We start from the raw sequence: 25,143 nt of genomic DNA on the forward strand, positions 1-25,143 counted from the left end.
ATTGGGAGAATGCAGGCAGGAAAGCTGGCTGGGCCAGATGGATTCCCGCTCGAATTGTATAACCGATTTTAAGGATAGGTTGGCACCGCTCATGGTGGGAATGTTCGAGAACGCCATGGACAGGGGTGTCTTGCCGTAAACAATGGGGCAGGCCTCCATCATGTTGTTGCTTTAAAAGTACAAGAATCCGGTGGAGCGTGGGTCGTACTGGCCCATATCTCTGTTGAATGTAGACGCCAAGGTATTGGCAAAGGTGTTGGCATTAAGATTGGAGCGGTGCCTTCCGAAGGTGATTGGGGAGAATCTGACGGGGTTCGTAAAGGGCAAGCAGTTGTCCTCGAATATGAGGAGATTTTGAATGTGGTGCTTTCACCAGCAGAGGGGATGGAGACGGAGGTGGTAGTGATATTGGATACGGAGAATGCGTTTAATCGAGTGGAGTGGTGTTATTTGGTGGCGGTGTTGGAGAAATTTGGAATTGGGCTCAAGTTTGTGGTGTGAGTGTAGCTGTTATATGGGGAGCCGATGGCACGCGTGCAAACGAATAGTATAAATTCAGGGTACTTTGCATTGCTCTGGGGTACGAGGCAGGAACACTCCATGTACCCCCCCTTCTGTTTGCGATGGCGAGACTTGGCCATTGTGCTGAAGAGCTTTGGGGTTGTGGAAGGGAATGGTAAAGGGGCGGGGGTGGAGCACAGGGTGTCCTCATTTGCAGATGACTTGCTGTATATTTCAGATCTGGACTCTGGTGGGGAGCATAATGCGGTTGCTTCAGAGATCTGGGACGTTTTCAGAGTACAAATCAAATTTTGGCAAAAGTAAGTATTTTATGATCTCCCAATCTGGGGGGTGGGGGGGGGGGGCTGCCATTCTGTCTGGCAGTGTCACAGTTTAGGTATGTGGGGTGCAGGTGGCCTGGGATTGGGCAGGGCTCTGGAAGTTCAATTGTACTAGCTTGAGGGAGGGTGAAGGCTGACTTGCCGAGGTGGGACAATCTCTGTTGTTGGCAGGCTGGGTACAGGCAGTAAAGATGAATGTTTTGCTGCGATTCTTGTTCTTGTTCCAGTGCCTGTCGGTCTTTTTGCTCAAGGGTTTTTCTAGTGGGGTGGACAGGCTGATCCCGTTTCTGGGAGGGGGATTTGCGAGTCTGGAGGATCTGGGCGAGATGTTTGGGCTGGTGCAGGTGTGGGACTTTGCGAGCAATGTCTTCCCGACCTTCCCAATAGCGTTTGCCTCCTCATTGCTGGAGGCGGTGCTGTCGGGGGGGGGGGGGGGGGGTCATCTCGGTGGTTTACGGGAGGAGAATGGGGTGTCATGGAATCATAGAATTTACAGTGCAGAAGGAGGCCATTCGGCCCATCGAGTCTGCTCCGGCTCTTGGAAAGAGTACCCTACCTAAGCCCATACCTCCACCCTAACCCCGTAACCCAGCAACCCCATCTAACCTAAGGGCAATTTAGCATGTCAATCCACCTAACCTGCACATCTTTGGACTGTGGGATGAAACCGGAGCACCCGGAGGAAACCCACGCAGACACAGAGAGAACATGCAAACTCCGCACAGACAGTGACCCAAGCCGGGAATCAAACCTGGGACCCTGGCGCTGTGAAGCAACTGTGATAACCACTGTGCTACCGTGTCCATTGAGGGGGTTATGGCGAAGTGGGAGGAAGAGCTGGAGGGTAGGGGTGTTGCACTGGAGGAGGGATTGTGGTGTAAGGTGCTGCAGAGGGTAAATACCTCAGGCTTTGTGCGTGAGGCAGGGGCTGATACAGCTGAAGGTAGTGTATACGAGTATAGGGTACACCGTACAAAGATGAGCCGGCTGTTCAAAGAGGTGGAGGATGTCTGTGAGCGATGTAGGAGAGGCCCTGCGAACCGTGTCAGCCCATTCATCTTTACGACTTGCACCTTCCCTAACAATGTCAAGTGCAAAGCATCCCACCTCTTAAGATCTCACTTATCCTCCTCACTAATGCTGTCAAGTGCCACCTGTGCGTCGTGGCCTACTCATGCATCACTTGAATACCCAAATACCTAAATCGTTCACTTGCCACCTTAAATGGTAACGCCCCCCCCTGTGTACCCAAAGTGTCCTGAAGTACTCATTCGTTTTCACACTTACCACCGGGGACACATACAAAAGTCGAACCAACGACTTTTTGAACCAACGCCACAAACGTTGACCCAAACCAAAATCTACCCAGAATTCAAAACATTACCCACTCTACCCGATCAAAGGCCTTCTCCGCATCCATCATCCATGCATACAATAACCTCTGGTGCCTGCCCCCCTGACGCAGTCATTATATAATTTTTATTGCCACAAGTAGGCTTACATCAACACTGCAATGAAGTTACCGTGAAAAGCCCCAAGTCACTTCATTCCAGCGCCTGGTCGGGTACACAGAGGGAGAATTCTGAATGTCCAAATTACCTAACAGCATCGTCTTTTGGGGCTTGTGAGAGGAAACCGGAGCACCCGGAGGAAACCTACGCAGACACAGGGAGAACGTGCAGACTTTGCACAGACAGTGACCCAAGCCAGGAATCGAACCTGGGACCCTGGCACTGTGAAGCAAGAGTGCTAACGATTGCTACCGTGCTGCCCATCATTATTACATTCAACAGCCTCCTAATGTTGCTGGAGAGCTGCTTAACCTGCACAAAACCTGTTTGATCCTTGGAGACCACCTCTCGCACTCTACTCTCCAACTTACACACCAACACCTTCACCAATACTTTCACATCTGTGTTCAACAAAGAGATGGACCTGTAGGACCCCCACTCCAGTGGGTCTTTCCCCCTTCAGGATTAACAACATTGATGCCTGTGTCAACGACGCTGACAACCCAGCCCTCTCCACCGCCTCACTAAACATCCCCAACAGAAGGGGGTTGGGGGGGCAACTCCATCGCAACCTGCTTATTGAATTCTGCCAGAAAACCATCCGGGTCTAGGACCTTCCCGGACTGCATTTCCTGATACTATTCATCATCTTCCGCAGCCCCAGCGGCTCCTCCAATACCTGACTCTTCCCTCTTCCAGCTCTGGGAACCTCAACCGTTCCAGAAACCTTCCCATATCCCTCACCTCTCTACCCAGCTCGGCCTTGTACAACTTCCCATAATACCCCCTGAACTCCTCATTTATCTTTTCTGGCTCTGACACCACCTCCCCCTTCTCTGCACTTACCGTTAAAATCTCCCTAGACACTGCCTGCTGCCACAATTGGTGATCAGCATATGACTCTCCATACTCATACTGCAACCCCCTCGCCCTCTGCAGCCACACAATTGCCTTACTCGTTGTCAGCTTATCAAACTGTCCCTGCAACCTCTTTTTCACCAGAAACATCTTTGGGGGTGGGGGGGGGGGGGGTGCTGCCGAGTATCTTCTACCCTCTCCAGTATCTCATCCAACAGCCTGTGCTCCTCCCTCCTCCTCCTATCTTTATGAGCCTTAAACAAAGTAATCTCACCTCGGACCCACTGCCTTCAAAGTTTCCCAAAACGTGGCCACCGACAGTCCCTGTTCAGATTAAGTTCCACATAATTCCTAATCGGATCTTCACCGTCTCACAGAATGCCTTGTCCACCAGGAGTCCTGAATCCAACCTCCATCCCGTCCTCTGCACCTGCCCCGAAATAAACCTCACATTGACTCACTCCATGGCTGCCAGCGGAAGTCATGGCAAATTGAATTTAACCCTGAAATAGCGCGTGAGGTAATGCATTTTGGGAGGATTAACAAGGCAAGGGAATATACAATAAACACTAGGAAGTACGGAGAAACAGAGAAACCTTGGGCTTCATGTCCATAGATCCATGAAAACAACATCACCGGTAGATAAGATAGTTAAGAAGGCATATAGGATTCTTGCATTTATTATCCAAGGCACAGAATATAAGAGCAAGGAGGTTATGATGGAGCTGTATAAAGTGCTCGTTAGGCCACAGCTGAAGTACTGTGTTCAGTTCTGATCACCACAATATAGGAAGGAAATGATTACAGTAGATGGGGTGCAGAGGAGATTCACCAGGATGTTGCCTGGGCTGGAGCATTTCAGCTAAGAGGGACTGGATAGACGAAGGTTGTTTTCCCTGGAGCAGAGAAGGCTGATGGAAGGACCTGATTGAGGTGTATAAAATTATGAGGGCGTTGATAGGGTGGGTATGAAGGAACGTTTCCCCTAATGGAGGGATCAATAATCAGGGGGCTGTGGCCTAGTGGTTAGCACAACCGCCTCACGGCGCTGAGGTCCCAGGTTCGATCCCGGCTCTGGGTCACTGTCCGTGTGGAGTTTGCACATTCTCCCCGTGTCTGCGTGGGTTTCGCCCCCACAACCCAAAAATGTGCAGAGTAGGTGGATTGGCCACGCTAAATTGCCCCTTAATTGGAAAAAATAATTGGGTAATCTAAATTTATAAAAAAAAAAAATAAATAATCAGGGGGCATAGGTTTACGGTAAGGGGCAGGAGATTTCGAGGGGATTTGAGGGAAATCATTTCTCGCAGAGAGTGGTTGGAATCTGGAACTCACTGCCTGAAAGGTGATAGAGGCAGGAAACTTCACAACATTTAAGAAGTATTCAAATGAACACTTGAAACGCCGTAGCACACAAGACTACGGACCAAGTGTTGGAAAATGGGATTAGAGTAGATAGGTACTTGATGGCCGGCGAGGACATGATGGGTTGAAGGGCCTCTTTACATGCAGTACGAGCTCTATGACTCTGAGGTTAGGACTGCTTAGAGAAAAGAAAGTTGAGAAGCGATTTGATAGAGGTATTCAAAATCATGAGGGATCTGGACAGAGTAGATAATTCCCACTTGTGAGAGGATTGGGAATGAGATCCTCATTCCCAGCTGATGTTACCATTGGACAGTCCGATCGCAGAATGGAACGCTGACTCGATAGACTAACTTTTTTTTTGTTTAGAGACATGGATGAACAAAGTCACTGGACTGCTGGTTATCTTTAAACAAATCAAGTTCACTATAATACACTGCTTCCTCACTCCCATGATACTTTTACAGGTATATACAGGTTTATAAGAATTACACAAGTCACAAAGTATCTTAAATTCTAATATTCTCAGTAAGTCCACAGTCCATGTAAACTAATAGGTGAAACATGTTCAGACACACCACATCCTGAAACCAAGTGGCAGATGCCACCCAATAGAACTTCTGAGGATTTCTCATTAAATCCCTCCAAATACTTGTCATATTGTGAGCCAACTGGTCACACTGGATCTCTGACTTCCATACATGTATTTACAAATGCCAATCTCAAAGAAACATGCCGTAGAATCTTCTCCCACACAAAAGCTTTCTCTAACTTGGAGCACTTTCTTTACTTCTTACTTTAACTTAACCCAACAGGGAAATGCATCTTCTTGCTTTTTATATATAAATTTAGAGTATCTGTGCAGTGCGGTGGCGCAGTGGTTAGCACTGCAGTCTCACGATGCCAAGGTCCCAGGTTCGATCCCAGCTCTGGGTCACTGTCCGTGTGGAGTTTGCACATTCTCTCCCCGTGTTTGCATGGGTTTTGTCCCCACAACCCAAAGATGTGCAGGGTAGGTGGATTGGACACGCTAAATTGCCCCTTAGTTTGAAAAAATGAATTGGGTATTTTTTTTTAAACAAAAAAAAAGAGTATCCAATTCTTTTTTTTCCAATTAAGGGATAATTTAGTGTGGCCAATCCACCTACCCTGCACATCTTTGGGTTGTGGGGGGGTGAAACCCACGCAAACACGGGGAGAATGTGCAAACTCCACACGGACAGTGACCCAGAGCTGGGATCGATCCTGGGTCCCCGGTGCCATGAGACAGCAGTGCTAACCCACTGCACCACCGTGTTGCCCTCAGATGACGTAAAGCATGGATTTCCCAGATGTTTCATTCCAACATTAACAGCAGAGCTAGGGGCCTGCAGTTTTGATGAATAAAATAATTTAGTTGTCTCACTTAAACACAATCTCAGATCCTGAAGGACGTTATACAATCGTTAGTGGCACACTTTTTCAAACCCCCATAAGTGTTGGTGAATGCCTATGCCCTGACTGGTATGATACAAAATTATTATATTGCTTCTATCCCAATCTGGACACCCACCATCTTAAAACATCCGAGCGTTAAACTGTGATTCAGGGCTAGACCACTCAAGTCCAAAGACTCTGGTGTGTCCAGGGCTCTCCACATTTATGACTCAAATGGGTTGTGTTGATCCTTCGTGTTTTCTCCACCTGCCCACGAGGGATTTCTCATACTTCTCTCATGTCCACCATGCCTACTCACATTTTTTAGATAGAGCCCTTCTTCCCACAGTTAAAACAACCGAGTATCCTGACATAGTTATATCAGACCACACTTCCCACTCCCTTGTTCTGGCTCTTATTTCCAAAACTAAAGGCAGTCTTCATGGAGATTTAACACGACCGTGCTATCTGATAAAGGTATTTGTAAATTGATATACACCAATAAATTTTTTTTTTTTTTTTTTTTTTTTTATAAATTTAGATTACCCAATTATTTTTTCCAATTAAGGGACAATTTAGCGTGGCCAATCCACCTACTCTGCACATTTTTGGGTTGTGGGGGCGAAACCCACGCAGACACGGGGAGAATATACAAACTCCACACAGACAGTGACCCAGAGCCAGGATCGAACCTGGGACCTCAGCGCCGTGAGACCGTTGTGCTAACCACTAGGCCACCGTGCTGCCCTTATATACACCAATAAAGATGTTTTCATCAAAACAAATAAATCTGAATCCACCACCCCATCAGTACTGTGAGAGAGCCTCAAGGTGGTTCTACAAGCAATTAATTTTAGAGATAGACCGTCAATATTTCATTTTCCCACTGCTGAGTTATATGCTGACAGACTAAATCTTCAGACTCAATTTGACTTGTACTCAGCTTTACTTGTGGGAAGTATGTTACAACAGCCAGAAGGGGACAAAGCTGGTCGCCAACTCAGGCGCTAGTCTGCTTCTCGTTTTTCTCCCAGGTCTACAGCTCCTCCCATAATCTTACGACTGACTCCTCTGATATTAAGTCGACCTCCACTTTTTACTGGAACCTTTGTAAATCGGAACCCCGTCGGATAGCATCGCAATGGCTGACTTTCTAAATAATTTGGACATCCATATGTGGATGCGGATAGAAGCAGAGACTTGGACAATTGTATGCATCTAGGTGAGATAACAAACTGTATTAAGTTACTGCAAAGTGGCAAGGCCCCAGGCCCTGATGATTTCCCTATTGACTTTTATAAAACATTATCTACTCAACTTGCTCCCTATTATTAAAATGTTTAATGACTTATTGTCTCAAGGTTCTCTGCCCCCAACACTTCCAACTTCCATCTTGTTTATATTCAAAAAAAGACTGACCCTGTGGATTGTGGCTCATAGTGGCCTATTTCTCTATTAAACGCAGACATAAAGCTGTTCGCTAAGTATTGGTGTGCCGTTTGGAGCCTTGTCTCCCTGGTAAAATATCTGATGATCAAAATACATGCCTCCTTCTATTTTTTAAAATGTATTTTATTCCAAACATAGTCAAAGATACAACAACGCAAATCAATAACATTCTCAACACTCCCACAATTCAATTTTCCTCCCTATTCACCCCTCCCCCTCCACTCCTCGCAACAAACAATTCCTCAAACGTTGTCATGAACAGTCCCCAGCGTGTCTCAAAGCCCTCTGCTGATCTCCTCAACTCGAACTTGATCTTTTCCAACCGAAGGAAGTCATACAGGTCCCCCAGCCAGGCCGCCAACCCAGGGCATTGTCGACCGCCAATCCAGCAATATCCTTCGCTGAGCAATTAGAGAGGCGAAGGCCACAACATCGGCCCTCTTTCCCTCCATCAGCTCTGGCAAATCCAACACCCAAAGATCGCCACCAATGGGTCCGGCCTGACCTCCAGTCCCAAAATCTTCGATAGCTTCCCGAACGCCGCCTCCCAGTATCTCTCCAACCTCTCACAGCCCTGAACATGTACATATAGTTCGCTGGCCCTCGCCCATACTTCTCAATCTCGTCTGCCACCTCCTGGAAGAACCCACTCCTCCTCGCCAGGCTCTATGCTGTGCACCACCTTGAATTGAATCAAGCTCATCCTTGCACTCGAGGAGGCCGAATTTACCCTACGCATCGCCTCACTCCACACTCCCCATCCTATCTCCCTCTCCCAGTTCCTCCTCCCATTTATTCTTGTTCCTCACCACCTTGCTCCCCCAGCCAACCGTATATATCACCAACCTGCCCTCTCCCTCCACATCCGGGAGCAGCAGTCGCTCCAACAGGATATACGCCGGCAGCTTGGGAAATTCTCTCCAATCCTTTCGCGCAAAATCCCTCACTTGCATGTACCTGAATTCACTTCCCTTTTGCAACTCTAAACTCTCCTGCAGCTCTTCCAGACCTGCAAATTTCTCTTCCAGGCACAAATCCCTCGCCCATATACATTCGCTAGCACCACCGGCGTCCCCTCCAGCACCCACTCACGATCACGTACCTCCACCCCGCCGGGTCCCGCACTTCCTTGGCCCCGTCCTTTTGCTCATCAAGATAGCCACCCCCCGCGACTTTGAGTCAAACACCTAGTGAAACACCTGTCCCATCCAACCCTTCCTGAACCTGACCTAATTCTTCACCCTGAGACATGTCTCCTGCAGAAAGACCACGCCCTGCCTTCAGACACCTCAGGTGCGTGAAGATCCGAGACTTGTTAACCGGTCTGTTCAGTCCCCGGGCACTGCATGTTACAGATCTTACCGGAGGCTTCTGTCTCCACTCCCATCTACCGTCCGCCATCATCCCCTTCCGATTCTACCTCTTTCAATTTCACCCTGAACCGAGCCCATTCAATATGGCCCCCTTCTCCCATATGACCACGCTCAGTCTCCAACTCTGCCTGATCGCATACCGCACCTCCCCCCACTATTTCCTCCTTGTCTGTGCACACCACCCTCCCCTTCAAAACCAAAGACACAACCAAAACCACAGGTCACCCCCTCAAAAGAAAAACATCACAAACGGCACGGGGGGGGGGGGGGATAGTTGCCCCCTTACAAATTTATAGCCCCCTGAAAAAAGACAAAAACACACAACCCAGAAACGCCCACCCTCTGACTGCCCCACAATACTGACATCATCCGACCTCTACAGATCCAGCAACTCCATCTCCCGTCGACATTCAGTTCTCTCCAAGTTTGTGGTCTCTTATAAAGTCATTGGTCTCTTCTAGCATTTCAAAATAGTACTCCCAACCGGCAAAAGTTACCCACAGTTTGCCCACAGTTTCTTTGGGTACAGAACTCCAAACTGAATCTGCCTTCGATATAACACCACCTTGGCCTTGTTAAATCCGGCTTGTCAGCTTCACGTCAATATCTTGGTAAATTCGGACCCGGTTTCTCCCATTCGCAGTTCTGCTTCTCCCTGGACCAGGATCCTCTCCTTCTCCTCAAACCTGTGGAGCTCACGATCACTGCCTGTGGTGGCTTCCCTGCTCTGGGCTTCAGTCTTAGGGACCTGTGCACCCTGTCCATCTCTGGGGCCTTGTCCAGCATCCTCTCCACCAGCATCATCAAAACGTATTTTGTGGTGCTTGTACCTTCCACACCCACCGGGAGGGTGACGATATGTAGATTCTGCCTCCTAGACCTATTCTCCTGCTCCTCTAGCTTTGCCCTTAGCGACTGCAAAGTTCCCCAGGATCCCCACCACCGACTCCAACACCACCACCCGATCAGACACCAACTTGTCCATCTCCCGTGTCTGATCCCTGTGCCTCGAGGCACTTCTCTACTCTCTCTATCGATCCTCTCAGGGGTGCTACCGCTCCCTCGATGGCCTTCAACCAGTCCTCGTGCATCTCCTTTTATTGCTGGCGGAACTCTTCTCTGATAAACACCATCAACTGCTCCATCTGCGGTTCCCCCACTTGTAATGACCCTGTCCCCTCCGCCATCTTCTCAATTATTATTGCACCACAGGTCTCCTCCAGTTCCTTGGCGAGGCATTTAACCTTGTTTCTTGCCGGGTCTGGTAACCAGCAGACATGCCACTCAAGAGGGGAACTTCTCCACACCTTGAGCTCCACTTTCCTGCCGAAACTACCCCACTTTCAGGTAACTAGAGTTCAAACCAACGCTTTCGACCCGGAGCTGCCCTGTGTGTGACCACTCACTCCATTGCCGCCACCGGAAGTAATTCACATGCCGTCTTCATGACATTATACTTTCCCCAACTGCCTCGACTGATCCCGAGGTTGGTGTCTCTAAGGCTTTTGACCGGGTGGAGTGGGAATATTTGTTTACAGTTTTGGGTCAATCTGTTTTTGGTCCAAAATTTATTTCCTAGATTTGCCTTCTCTATACCTCCCCTACAAAGTATGCACACTAATTCTCTACATTCAAAGTATTTCCCCCTATCCAGAGAAACCGGTCGAGGGTGCCCTATGCCTCCACTCTTTTTGCTTTGGCGAAGGAACGCCCTTCCATAGTCGTCAACACTGTTAAAGGGTATCAACCGAGATGGTGTGGAACATCGTGTGTCCTTGGATGCGGATGACCTCCTATTATATATTACTAACCCTGTTGCTCGTGTTGACGACATAATGAAATAAGGAATATTCTCTCTTCTTTAAAAAGTATTTTATTGCAAACGTGTATCAAAACAGGTTATAGCAAAAACAACCTGGGAGACATACTTCCCAACATTCAACAATACAGTCTGTACAGATCTTTCCCCATTTTCACCCCCGCGATGAACAGTTCCTCAAACACAGTCACAAACATCCCCACCTTTTCTCAAACCCCCCTGCAGAGCCCCTTAACTCATACTTTACTTTCTCTAATCGCAGGAATTCCTTTTAAAAAAAAAAAAAAAAAAAATTTTTATTAAGGTTTTCACAAAATATAAACAACAAAACAATATTAACAGAATAACCATTGTAAAAACCCAAGAACAACACCCACCCCCCCTACAAAAGCAACTACTAAATCGAAAACAAAAAAAGCAAACAACAGAAAGGAAAGAGAGAACACCCGCCACATCCCACAAACCCATGTACACACTTCTCCCTCCCACCAAACCCAATCCCCTCCCCCCGGGTTGCTGCTGCTGCCAGCCTATTTCCCTACCATTCCGCCAGGAAGTCCAGGAAAGGCTGCCACTGCCTAAAGAACCCCTGTACTGATCCCCTCAGGGCAAATTTCACCTTCTCCAATTTGATAAACCCCGCCATATCATTGATCCAGGCCTCCACGCTTGGGGGCCTCGCATCGTTCCATTGAAGCAAGATCCTCCGCCGGGCTATTAGGGACGCAAAGGCCAGGACACCGGCCTCTTTCGCCTCCTGCACTCCTGGCTCCACTGCAACCCCAAAAATTGCGAGTCCCCAGCCTGGCTTGACCCTGGATTCCACCACCCTCGACACCGTCCTTGCTACCCCCCTTCCAAAATTCCCCCAGCGCTGGGCATGCCCAAAACATATGGGCGTGGTTCGCTGGGCTCCCCGAGCACCTAGCACACCTGTCTTCGCCCCCGAAAAACCTACTCATCCTCGTCCCAGTCATGTGGGCCCTATGCAGCACCTTGAACTGTGTGAGGCTAAGCCTCGCACAGGAAGAGGAGGAATTCACTCTCTCCAGGGCATCCGCCCACGTCCCCTCCTCAATCTCCTCACCCAGCTCCTCTTCCCATTTACCCTTCAGCTCCCCCACCGAGGCCTCGTCTTCCTCCTGCATTACACGGTAAATGTCCGAAATCCTCCCTCCTCCAACCCACACCCCCGAGAGCACCCTGTCCCATACCCCACGTGGGGGCAGCAAGGGGAACCCCCCCACCTGCCGCCTGGCAAACGCCCTAACCTGCATGTACCTAAACATGTTCCCCGGGGGGAGCCCAAACTTCCCCTCTAACTCCCCCAAGCTTGCGAACCCCCCCATCCACAAACAGGTCCCTCAACCTCCTAACACCTACCCTGTGCCAACCCAGAAATTCGCCATCGATGCTCCCTGGAACAAACCGATGGTTCCCCCGTATCGGGGACTCAATCGAGCCCCCCATTTCTCCCCTATGCCGTCTCCATTGCCCCCAAATTTTGAGGGTAGCTGTCACCTCCGGACTCGTGGTATACCTCGTTGGAGGGAGCGGCAACGGCGCCGTTACCAGCGCCTCCAGGCTCGTGCCCACACAGGACGCTATCTCCATCCTCTTCCATGCTGCCCCTTCCCCGTCCATTACCCACTTACGCACAATCGATGCGTTGGCAGCCCAATAGTATCCACAGAAGTTGGGCAGCGCCAGCCCCCCCTATCCCTGCCCTGTTCCACGAACACCTTTCTCACCCTAGGAGTCCCATGTGCCCACACAAATCCCGTAATACTCCTGTTAACTCTCTTAAAAAAGGCCTTCGGGATAAGGATTGGAAGGCACTGGATCAGGAACAAACCCTCGGGAGCACCGTCATCTTGACGGACTGCACCCTACCCGCCAGTGACAGCGGTAACATATCCCACCTTTTGAACTCCTCCTCCATCTGCTCCACCAACCTTGTGAAGTTGAGCTTGTGCAGGGCCCCCCAGCTCCCAGCCACCTGGACTCCTAGGTACCTGAAGCGCCTCCCTGCCTGCTTCAGTGGGAGCCTACCAATCCCCTCCTCCTGATCCCCCGGGGGCACCACGAACAACTCGCTCTTGCCCAGGTTGAGCTTATACCCAGAGAAGCCCCCAAATTCGCAGAGAATCCTCATCACCTCCGGCATCCCCCCCCACCGGGTCCGCCACATACATCAACAGGTCGTCCGCATAAAGCGACACTCGATGCTCCTCCCCACCCCGCACTAGGCCCCTCCAGTTCCCTGACTCCCTCAGCGCCATGGCCAGAGGCTCAATTGCCAACGCAAAGAGCAAGGGGGACAGGGGACACCCCTGTCTCGTCCCCCGGTACAGCCGAAAGTACTCCGACCTCCTCCTATTTATGGCTACACTCGCCATCGGGGCCTCATAAAACAACCTCACCCAACGGACAAACCCCTCCCCAAAACCAAACCTTTCCAACACCTCCCACAGATACCCCCACTCAACCCTATCAAAGGTCTTCTCTGCATCTAATGCTACCACTATCTCCGCCTCCCCTTCCACAGCCGGCATCATAATGACGTTGAGGAGCCTTCGTATGTTGGTATTTAACTGCCTTCCCTTCACAAACCCCGTCTGGTCCTCGTGAATGACCCCTGGCACACAATCCTCTATTCTTGTGGCTAAGATCTTTGCCAGCAGCTTGGCGTCTACATTTAGCAGCGAGATTGGCCTATATGACCCACACTGCAGAGGGTCCTTGTCCCGCTTAAGGATCAAGGAAATCAGCGCCCGTGACATAGTTGGGGGCAAAGCGCCCCCCCTCCCTTGCCTTGCTAAAGGTCCGGACCAACAGGGGACCCAACAGGTCCGCATACGTTTTATAAAATTCGTCCGGAAACCCGTCCGGCCCTGGCGCCTTCCCCGACTGCATGCTCCCTATCCCTTTAACCAGCTCCTCCAGCTCAATCGGCACCCCCAGTCCCTCCACCTGCCCCTCCTCCACCTTCGGGAATCGCAGCTTGTCCAAGAAGCGCCCCATCCCCCCCCCCACCCCCCTCCACCGGGGGTTTAGACTGGTACAGTACCCCATAAAAGTCCCTAAAGACCCCATTAACGTCTACCCCCCTGCGCACCACCTTCCCAACTCTATCCGTCAGTCCCCCAATCTCCCTGGCCACGTCTCGCTTTCGGAGCTGGTGTGCCAGCATCCTGCTCGCCTTCTCCCCATATTCATACACCGCCCCCTGTGCTTTCCTCCACTGAGCTTCCGCCTTTCTGGCAGTCAATAGATCGAACCTGGCCTGAAGGCTACGCCGCTCCCCCAGCAATCCCTCCTCCGGAGCCTCCGCATTTCTCCTATCCACCCTCACCATCTCCCCTACCAATCTCTCCCTCTCCTCCCCCCTCTCCCTATGGGTTCGGATTGAATTCAACTCCCCTCTAATCACCGCCTTCAATGCCTCCCAGACCGTCCCCACGCGGACCTCCCCGTTATCGTTGGCCTCAAGGTACCTCTTAATACACCCCCGAACCTTCCCGGCCACCTCCTCGTCTGCCAGTAGCCCCACCTCCAAGCGCCAGAGCGGACGCTGGTCCCTCTCCTCCCCCAGCCCGAGATCCACCCAGTGCGGGGCATGATCTGAAATGGCAATGGCAGAGTATTCAACATCCTCCACCCTCGAAACCATCCCCCTGCTCAGGACAAAAAAAATCAATCCTAGAATAGGCCTTATGCACATGGGAGAAAAACGAATACTCCCTGGCCCTTGGCCTCGCAAACCTCCAGGGATCCACCCCTCCCGTCTGATCCATAAACCCCCTCAACACCTTAGCCGCCGCCGGCCTCATACCTGTCCGGGACTTGGATCGATCCAATGGGGGATCCAGCACCGTGTTGAAGTCCCCCTCTCCATGATCAGGCCCCCCACCTCCAGGTCCGGAATGTGGCCCAACATACGCCGCATAAACCCCGCATCGTCCCAGTTTGGGGCGTAAACATTCACCAACACCACCCGCTCCCCCTGCAGCTTACCACTCACCATCACATACCTCCCGCCACTGTCAGCCACCACATTTACCGCCTCAAACGACACCTTCTTCCCTACCAGGATCGCCACCCCCCGATTCTTCTCATCCAGCCCTGAATGAAATACTTGGCCCACCCACCCCTTCCTCAGTCGAACCTAGTCCGCCACCTTCAGGTGTGTCTCTTGGAGCATGGCCACATCCCCCTTCAGCCCCTTCAAGTGCGCAAATACCCGGGCCCGTTTGACCGGCCCGTTCAGCCCCCTCACATTCCAGGTTATCAGCCGGATCAGAGGGCTCCCTGCCCCCCTCCCCTGCCGACTAGCCATAACCCACCCCTGCCTGCCACTGGCCAGCGTCGCCCCCTCCCCAGCGCCTCCTGCATACTCCAGCTCCTTCCTGGCCATTTTAGCAGCAACCCGGTAACACCCCCCCCCCCCCCCCCCCCCCCCCCGCGCTCTTGCGCGGGAAAATAACAACGAGCAAAGGCCCGCGCTTCTCAGCCCCGACCCCACCCCCCATCATCCCGCAGCGTGGGAAACCAGAGAAAAGCCCGCGCTTTCGCCCTGCCCAACCCCGTCTCCTCGAGGCCAGTCCCCACTACCAGCTCCCCGCACTCCCAGTTTACCTCCCTGCCCGAACCCGTCCACCAGACCCATACAAAAAGACATAAAGTCATCGCCCCACCCACCCCAAAGCCAGCAGACATCCTGCATTAAACCGAGAACCCACCCCCTCTCCAGAGCAAAAATTAAACACAGTTACATTTTCATACAAAACCCCCATCCTTGACCCTCAGTTTGAGTCCAGTTTCTCGGCCTGCACAAAGGCCCACGCATCCTCCGGGGACACAAAATAATGGTGACGGTCCTTGTAGGTGACCCACAGACGCGCCGGCTGCAACATGCCAAACTTCACACTACGTCTGTGGAGCACCGCCTTCATCCGGTTGAACCCGGCCCTCCGCTTAGCCACCTCTGCACTCCAGTCCTGGAAGATTCGCACCTCCGTGTTCTCCCACTTGCTGCTCCGCTACCTCTTGGCCCACCGGAGCACGCACTCCCGGTCAACGAACCGGTGAAACCGCACCAACACCGCCCGCAACAGCTCATTCGGCTTGGGCCTCCTAGCCAGTATTCTGTGGGTCCCCTCCAACTCCAGGGGCCCCTGGAAGGACCCAGCTCCCATCAACGAGTTCAGCATAATGACCACATAGGCCGCCAGGTCCGACCCCTCCAGCCCCTCCGTGAGGCCCAGGATCCGTAAATTCTTCCGCCTTGACCGGTTGTCCAGCTCCTCGAACCGCTCCTGCCACTTTTTATGGAGCGCCTCGTGCATCTCCACCTTCCCCGCGATGGCTGCGGCCTCATCCTCCCTTTCAGAGGCCTGCTGCTGCAGCTCCCGGATTGCAGCCCCCTGGGCTGTCTGGGTCTCCATCAGCTCTCTGGTGGTAGCCTTCAGCGACTCCAGCAGCTCCACCTTAAGCTCCTGGAAGCAGCGCAGAAGAGTCGCCTGCTGCTCCTGCGCCCACTGCCTCAGCTCCTCGAGGGCTCCGCCAGCCATCATTTTGTTTCCCTTCCCCCGCTTTTCCAGGGGCGCTGCCACCGCTTTTCTGCTCACCCCACTCCTGGTCCGGACCATAGAACCCTGGGGATCTACTTCCCACGTCGGGAATCGTCGAAAAAGCTCCGTTGGGAGCCCTGAAAAGAGCCACAAAGTCCGTTTAGGAATTCCTACAGGCCACCCAACCAAGCCGCTACCCCCGGTGGCAACGCTGACTGCCACTCCAGTAAAATTCGCCGCTGTGCAATCAGAGAGGTGAAGACCTCGACATCGGCCGTCCTCCTCTCCATCAGCTCCGGCAAGACTGCGAACACTCACGCCCAGAATCTTCCCAATTTTTCAAAACCCCAAAACATGTGCGTATGATTCGCTGGTGCCCCCCCACCCCCCTCATACATCTGCTCCCCCCTGAAAAAAAACACTCATTCTCGCGCGAGTCATATGCACCCTGTGCACCACCTTAAACTGTACCAGGCTCATCCTTGCACAAGAGTAAGTCCCGTTTACCCTATGTACTGCCTCACTCCATACTCCCCAATTGATCTCCATTCCCAACTCGACTTCCCTTTTCTCCTTGTTCTTCACCACCCGCTCGCCTCCCCCCCCCCCGGCCACTTGTGTATATGCCCAATTCTTCCCTCCCTTCCACAAGTAATGAATATTCTCAGCATCTTTGGCTCATTCACTGGCTCTAATTGAATATCATTACAAGTGAATTTTTCCCGGTTAACTCTGTTGCCAAACAAATTCTCCCTGGAGCTTTACCGTTCCGTATATCTATTGCTGGTTTTCGGTAATTGGGTGCAAACATAACTCACTCTCTTGCATCTCTTCATAAAGCAAACTTTACAAACCTGATCACTAAAATTACAGCGCTGGGATAGTTTGCTTCTTTCCTTAACTTGCAGAATTCAATCTTTAAAAATGAACGTCTTGCCCAGGTCCGTATTTATTTTTCAACGTCTTCCTTTTTACCAAAATCATTTTTTGTTGTGCTAAACAAGCTGTTTTCAATGTTTATCTGGGCAGGCAAAACACCCAGAACCAATAGAGCGATACTTCAGAGAGGAAGACTTGCACTGCCTAACTGTACCATTATTGGGCAGCCAATTTTCAAAGGATTTTAGCATGGTGTCACGATCTGAGTATAACCTGGTGTCTTATGGAAGCCCACACTTGTGGCTTATTCTTATCACTCGTGTGGCTCATTCTCATCACTCGTGTGGCTCATTCTCATCACTCTTGTGGCTCATTCTCATCACTGTTGTGGCTCATTCTCATCACTCTTGTGGCTCATTCTCATCACTCGGGTGGCTCCTTCTCATCACTCGGGTGGCTCCTTCTCATCACTCGGGTGGCTCCTTCTCATCACTCGGGTGGCTCATTCTCATCACTCGGGTGGCTCATTCTCATCACTCGGGTGGCTCATTCTCATCACTCGGGTGGCTCAGCCTTTCTTCCTGCCTTAACTAGTGCCCCACTCTCCTTACTTCATAAATGAATGTGAAGCCCTCTTTTGATTTCTACTTCAAAAATATGGAGACGACTTCCAGTGGTGGCATGCAGGAGGAGGTCGCACATTGGATGGCTCCTGCTCGAGACTTGATTATTTAGAATTTAATGACCGGTCCCAGGGGCAATTTTTCGTTAAATAAGTGCAGGAAGACATGAGGAAGAAGGATGTCCAAAATCCAAAGAAAGCTGTCGTGAAGAAGGGGGCGAATGAAGGTTCGCCGTTGAGTGTAAGGGTCGGCTTGGCAACTGGAAGGATGGCGGAGGCTGGGTCGTTGGGTGGGGCCACACTGTTCACGGCAGAAGTGATGACCGAGGTGATGGTTGTGGGCTTGATGGTAACAATGAGATGCAGCGGGCCAAGCCCGTTGGGCAGGGCCTGGAGCTATGATTTTAAAAAATATATATTTTTATTCCCCTCCTTTTTCACATTTTCTCCCAAATTTACATCCACCCACATTAAACAATAATCAGTCACGAAAGCAAGGACAATTCCCATATCAATAACAATCCCATCCTCCCACCAAACCCCCAAAACAGCAGCCCGCATATTAACATAAACAAATAACAAAGGAATCAGGAATCACCCATAGTGACCTTAACACATACAGTCCCCCTCCACCCATGTTCGATGACATCCAATTCTCGAAAATGCATAATGAATAACGCCTATGAATTGTAGAACCCCTCCATCCTTTCCCTCAGTTCAAATTTGACCTTCTCAAGAGTCAAGAATTCCAGCAGGTACCCCCACCACACCAGGGAACAGGGTGGAGAGGTTGATCGCCATCCCAACAGGATCCGCCTTCGGGCGATCAACGAGCCGAAGGCTACAACATCTGCCTCCTCACCCGTTTCCAACCCTGGCTGGTCCGACACCCCGAATATGGCCTCCCGAAGTTAGGATAGTTACGTGGAATGTAAGAGGTTTGTTGGAAGGAGGTTTTCAGTGCCATCTCAGGGGTAGTGCTCGTCAACTTGGAACCAGGGCCCCTAGAGGCCTATTTCAGGGTGTCGGATCGGATCAGGCAGCAGGCGGGTTTGGGATCAGATGTTCGCCTTCACCTCGCTGATTGCCCAGAAGCAGGTCTGTTGGAGTGGGGGTCAGCTTCTCCATCCTGTGACACGGCTTGGCGGAAGGGACCTACGATTTCTTTGACTTTCGGGAAGGTGAAGTTTCAGCTGAAGGAGATGAAGGGTTTCACAATTCATGGGAGCTGTTTAATGAAAATGAAATGAAAATCGCTTATTGTCACGAGTAGGCTTCAATGAAGTTACTGTGAAAAGCCCCTAGTCACCACATTCCAGCGCCTGTTCGGGGAGGCTGGTACGGGAATTGAACCGTGCTGCTGGCCTGCCTTTAAAAGCCAGCGGTTTAGCCCAGTGTGCTAAACCAGCCCGAGAATTGGTTGCCATTTACTATTGCGGCATTGTTTTTGGTCACACTGTTTATGCAATGATTGTTAATTTGTGTTTTTTACCTGGAATGTACGGGTGGATGTTTTGGTCTGTATATTGAGCGGGGTGGGGTTTGTGTGTGGGGGATTGTTATTGTATTTGATTTTGTTTGTTTTTTCTTTGGGTGTTTATTGATGAAAATGCTGAAAATGAGGAGAATAAGTAGATTTTTTAAAAATGGAGACAATTATGTCAACCATTCCTTCTCCATTGGGCCCTATTTATGACAGCCACTTATTCTTGCCCCCCAAGCTTGACCCGGCATTTGTCATATGGAGGGAGAGGGGACTCGAACACTTTACTGATTTGTTTGTAGATGGGACTTTTGCCAGTTTCAACGAGCTTGTTGTCAAATTTAATCTGCCTCAATCTAGTCTTTACCGCTATTTTCAAGCCCATAGTTTTGTTCGCTCTCATTGCTCATCCTTGCCTCAACCACCTCGAAACACACTATTAGAAGAGGTTTTGTCACTGCCTCAAGATTGTATGAATTCACGCTAACCTATGGTTGTGGTGGCGGCTATGTGGTGAGCAGTCGTTGGTCCATCAGTCGTTGAGGCAGAAGCCTAGATCTCGGCAGCTACCACAGGCAATCGTCATCAGGTTCCACATTTACCAGGACAAGGAACGGGTCCTGGGGTGGGCGAAGGACCATTGAAACTGTAGATGGGTGGGCTACGCCATCAAAATATATCAGGACGTTGAGTCAGAGTTGGCAAGGAGGCATGCGGCATTCAATAAGGCCAAGGCTTGTACAAGAGCAAAGTGAGATTTGGTGTGATGTACCCGGCTCGTCTTCAGGTGACCGTCATGGAGAGAGATTATTACTATTCTATGCCGGAGGATGCAAATGAGTTCATCAAGAAGCATGGTGTGTGGCAGCACGGTGGCGCAGTGGATTAGCCCTGCTGCCTCACGGCACCGAGGTCCCCGGTTCGATCCTGGCTCTGGGTCGCTGTCCGTGTGGAGTTTGCACATTCTCCCCGTGTTTGCGTGGGTTTCGCCCCCACAACCTAAAGATGTGCAGGGTAGGTGGATTGGCCATGCTAAATTACCCCTTATTGGAAAACAAAATGAATTGGGTACACTAAATTTATAAAAGAAAAAAAAGGAAAGAAAAGAAGCATGGCGTGAACTAAAGTACGCAAGGACTAAGAGGTTTAATGTTCACTGGTTAGGTTCATTTGTATTTATTGTGGGATTTTAGTACTGTGAGGGAGGGCATTGTGTTTTGTCGTTGGGTATTTTTTCTGGATGAAGTTGGGATTTGTATATTGTCCTGTTGGAGTTGTTTGTGGGATGGGGGTTGGGTGCTTATTTTCCTCTACTGTTTTGTATTAAAGTTTGATATGGTGGTGGGGCTGATTGCTGGTATATCATACGTAGATACATAGAAGATAGGAGCAGGAGGAGGCCTTTTGGACCTTTGAGCCTGCTCCGCCATTCATCACGATCGTGGCTGATCATCCAACTCCATAGCCGAATCGTTTAGTTGTCTTTGATTTTTACCTTGTTGGGGGGGGGGGGGGGGGGGGGGGGGGGTCACGCTGCTAGCTGTAACATTAGTTAACTGGAGCAAAGAAGGGTGGATATCTGCAGTTTGATGCCTTTGGGGTAGTTTTTCTTGAGGTTTTTTGCTTGTTTTGTTTGGGATTGCGGATAGGGCATTTTCTGTTCCTCTGTTGGCTGTTTGTTTGGTAACCGGGGTGGGGTTGCTAACGGTTTCTTTGTCTTTGTGCTGGCTTTATAGGGGGTATGGTGGCCATCTTGGGTGGACCCAGAGCTGGGGCAGACACTGCTGGATTGCCTCACAGGATGATCCTGGGTTTGAGGGGGGGGGTGTGTCAGAGACCCACTGTCTGGTTGATAACTTGGAATGTGAGGAGATTAAATAGCCTATTAAAAAGAACCTGGGTGTCTGCGAACCTGAAAATTTTGAAGGCGGATGTGTTTTTTCTACTGGAGACCCATTTGAGAATCAAGGATCAAACAAGGTTGCGGAAGGGATGGGTGGGACAGGTATTTCTTTCAGGTTTTGATTGCAGTGCGTGGGTGACCGCTGTTGATTAAAATGAGGGTGTCTTTCTGCAGACCCAGGTGTACGTAATTATCAATGGGTTGTTGGCAAGCACATCGGTGGTGTTGGCCAATGTGTATGCACCGAACTGGGATGACACTGCATTCATAAAGTACTAGCTTCTATCCCTGATCTGAATTCACATCAGCTCATTATGGGGTGGGTGGGTGGGGGGGGGGGGGGGGACAGGCAGACCGCAGACCTGAGACCTGTGGAGATGTAGGTATCCGAGGAATAAGGAATTTTATTTTTTTCTCCCACATTCTTCGGGTGTACTTCCGGATTTACTTCTTTGTGGTGGGTAGTCTCTTCTCCCTGGGGGTGAGAGGGGTGGTGTACACGATGATCATTCTCTCGGATCATGCTCCGCATTTTGTGGACCTGATGGTAAAGCCAGGCGCTCTCAGTGCTCACCTTGGAGATTGGACATGGCATCACTCACTGACAGGTTTTGGGAGCGTATATCGTTTGCCATTGGGAGTATGAGTTTAACAGGAATGAGGTGGTCTTGCTTCCACGCTCTGGGAAGCCCTGAAAGCGGGGTTTGGTGGGAGGATGGGATTGTTACTGAAAAGGAAGCAGGGTCACAGGGAAAAGGCACAGAATGGCACCAGGTGAGTTGCTCAGCCGGTGCAGACACAATGAGCCAAATGGCCGCCTCCTCCACTATAACCATTCTGTGATTTGCTGAAACAGTAAAATGTTTAATACATTTAGCTCACTGAATCCCTGAGCTTTTCTCGGACCTTGTTGGCTAATGCAACTAGGCTTTGGCCTAACAGAACTGAATCAGCTGGAGAAAATACTGATCAAAAATACTAGAAATTTCTAACGGAAAGCCATTCAGCCCATCATGTTCATACCTGTAAATCTATGAAATTACACTAAGTTACACTTTATGATTAGCAATTTAGTTTCAGCAGGTCCTTAATTAACACAAATGTCTGATTACATTATAGGTTTTTAATATTGTTAGGGCACCAATTTCAAGGGTGCATTGATTGATGCACTGGGAAAGAATAGTCGTTGAAGCTGTCAATGAAAGGCACAGAGATGGGTTAACAGTTTGAATGCAGACACCTTGATAAAAAGTAATCCACCTTCCCTCTGCTGGGACCATTCTGTGTAACTGGGAATAGCCAGAAATGCAATGGGCATTCGTACTTAAGGATTTAGTTTGTTAGTATAGCATCAGTCATTAAATATTGGATAGAACTTGGGTATCCTCACAAATGGTGAAGGTCGGTTTCCAAAGAGAGCAGATTGGCAATGTACCCAGAATGCGGACAGATTTGCAATGAACTGCAGAATGGATCAAAATACAGCCTATCACTTAAATCTGTTTTGTTTCAGGGTATGGATATTATAGAGCAACTAGACGCTGTGTCATTTAACAACTATTTGAAGAAATACCACAACACTATCTGTGGTCGCCACCCGATTGGTGTTCTTCTCAATGTAAGTTGGAATTACTCAATTCTGCTGTTTTTGGCCTCTATCTCTCGAATATAGCTTTGCCAGTTGCTGTTAAATGTACCCCTTTATTGAGAGTTGCCTTTTATTGTAGTTGTGGATCAAAGATGCCTACCACTTTATAACGGCAAGCCACATACATGTGCTGCAGGGAGAGCGCATTCAGATTAAACTATGGGTCAGGGACGTTCCATTTCTACAAGTCTCATCTAAAACTGAAATCCATACATTTGGGCTCAAGTTTTTATATGGTCTATTGACATGCTGAGAACGTGTAGCTTACAGCTGTACACACGTAAAAAAGCCTAATTTTAATGAGCCTTTGGGCGCCCAAAGAGTTGAATTATTCCAGCTTCCTAATGGTTATTATATTTTCCCCATTAACATTCAAAAAAGAAAAAATAGCATATGTGAGAAAAATAAAACCACAGCATAACTCAAACCACCCCCGCTATAAATCTGAAAAGTGAGTTCCTGTGCATGAGATAAATAGTCCCTGTACAACTCACAATCAGACTAACTAGATCGCAATGTTGCTGAAAGTTTGCTGTGATGGTTCATATCCTTGATTGGTTTGCAGTTGTCAAAGAATGTCTAGTGGGCAGATGACCGGCAATGCTCTTTTCCCTGTCTCCCCCTCTAGGTTTTGCTGATGGACCATTAATGGTTATTCCTTTTTCTCTTCCAGGCAGTGGCAGAATTGAGGAAGAGTGGGATGAACATGGCTTTCTCCTTCCTGAACTATGCCCAATCAAGTCAATGCAAAAACTGGGAGGACAGCTCCGTTAGCTATGCCGCGGGTACTTTGATGGTCCACTGAATCATCGCTACTCAGGAAAGCCACTGCACCCTCAGTCTCCTGGTCCCAGCCTTCCCTCGAAGATATACCTCCATTATTTGGAGTTATCTAACATTGAACTTTTGAACTTTCTTCCTTGAGGTGTAGTCCCTCATAGTTTTGATTGACATGTGCTTTGTTTTTTGTTTTCTTCTTTAAGCTGGTGAGGTACAGGATGACATAACGTAGTGATAATTTGGCCAATGCTGATCCTGTAAAACTGAAGACGTGTACTTGCTCAGTTAGTTCTGCAGGATGTGGGTGAGAGTGTACCGTTTATATTCAAGTCAGTTGTATTTATAATCTCATACCATAGTTACTCAAGATATAAGCTGCAGTGCAAACAGCTGCTGCCAACATTGTATAAGGTTTTTTGTTTAGTTGCTAATAAAGGGCTACACACACCAAAATGGTCTTATGATTTAGATTTCCTGCTATCCAATGTGTATTCTGAACTTTGTCACTAACTGTAGTGTTTTTATTATCTATTTTTAAAAAAATGATTAAAGTTTAATTCTTTTCTTGATTATTTTCATTACTTACAACACATACTTTATATGTAGCTTCTAATTTTACTTAAACATTTCTCCAAGCAGGATAAACACATCAGTCTCCGCACAACTCCAACCTGGCCATCCAGTTTCCTTTCTGTTCTGTAAGGTTAGGTCTGTAAGTGTATTTAAACGTTTGTGTATGGTGTAGGGAAAAGTGAGACAGAGCATTTGATTTGTTGGTTTGCAGACTATCTCTGAAACGAAGCACCCAAATTGGTTCAAAATTAAAATTGTCTGTATCCAGGGAAGTCACTGCAGACTTGGATTGCTGAATGGCCACTTAATGCACTGTAGGGATTCTATGATTGGCAAAGTGCTGGCAGGTCTTAACCCTCCCAGAGTCTTGTGCTCGGCCTAGGTTCAGCCTCGTCCTGTCTCTCGAATGCATTCACAAAACCAGGTTGACTACTCCATCGATATTTGCAACCTGCTCTGGCTTCACCCCAAAGGCCCTGGTTTCTTTCCAGCCGACATCTGTCATCAGACCAGTCCCCAACCCATCTGGCAATACCTTGACTGCAATCTTGCTGGTACCTGGGGCTATGAAGTTGGCTACATGAGTAAAATTAAATGAGAGATGCACACAGATAGAGAGATGTCTGAAGGAAAGAGATTGAAAGGAGATATTGATCATGGAAATTATACCAGGATCCACAGATCATGGCCAGAGAGAGAGAAAGAGTGAGAAAGCTGCGGAAAAATTTTGAAGAAAGTAACTAAAAGGTTTAAATCATTAGAGTAGGTTGCATTGACTAAAGTTGTACTCCCCCTCTGGCAGATTATCAGCTGATTTAGACCACAAGACATAGGAGCAGAACTGGGCCACTCGGCCCATTGAGTCTGCTCCACTATTCAATCATGGCTGATATTTTTTTCTCATCCCCATTCTCCTACCTTCTCTCCATAACCCGTGATCCCCATATTAATCAAGAACCTATCTATCTCTGTCTTAAAGACACCCCATGATTTGGCCTCCACAGCCTTCTGCGACAGAGTTCCACAGATTCACCACCCTCTGGTTGAAG

The 25,143-nt window shown here is 49.4% G+C and overlaps 1 protein-coding gene across 2 annotated transcripts in view; it reads left to right on the forward strand.

Moving 5' to 3' along the window:
* The window catches only part of memo1 (mediator of cell motility 1), a 65,591-nt gene extending 41,503 nt beyond the window's left edge, over window positions 1–24,088 (forward strand). For both annotated transcript variants that reach the window (XM_038805761.1, XM_038805769.1), the window contains exons 8-9: window positions 22,607–22,711; window positions 23,415–24,088. In XM_038805761.1, coding sequence (XP_038661689.1) covers window positions 22,607–22,711; window positions 23,415–23,546 — 237 coding nt within the window. In that variant the 3' untranslated portion in view covers window positions 23,547–24,088. The remainder of the gene's footprint in view (window positions 1–22,606; window positions 22,712–23,414) is intronic.
* The last annotated feature ends 1,055 nt before the right edge of the window (window positions 24,089–25,143 follow it).

The sequence above is a fragment of the Scyliorhinus canicula genome, chromosome 1 (genome assembly GCF_902713615.1).
Source record: "Scyliorhinus canicula chromosome 1, sScyCan1.1, whole genome shotgun sequence".
In the NCBI taxonomy this organism is placed as follows: domain Eukaryota; kingdom Metazoa; phylum Chordata; class Chondrichthyes; order Carcharhiniformes; family Scyliorhinidae; genus Scyliorhinus; species Scyliorhinus canicula.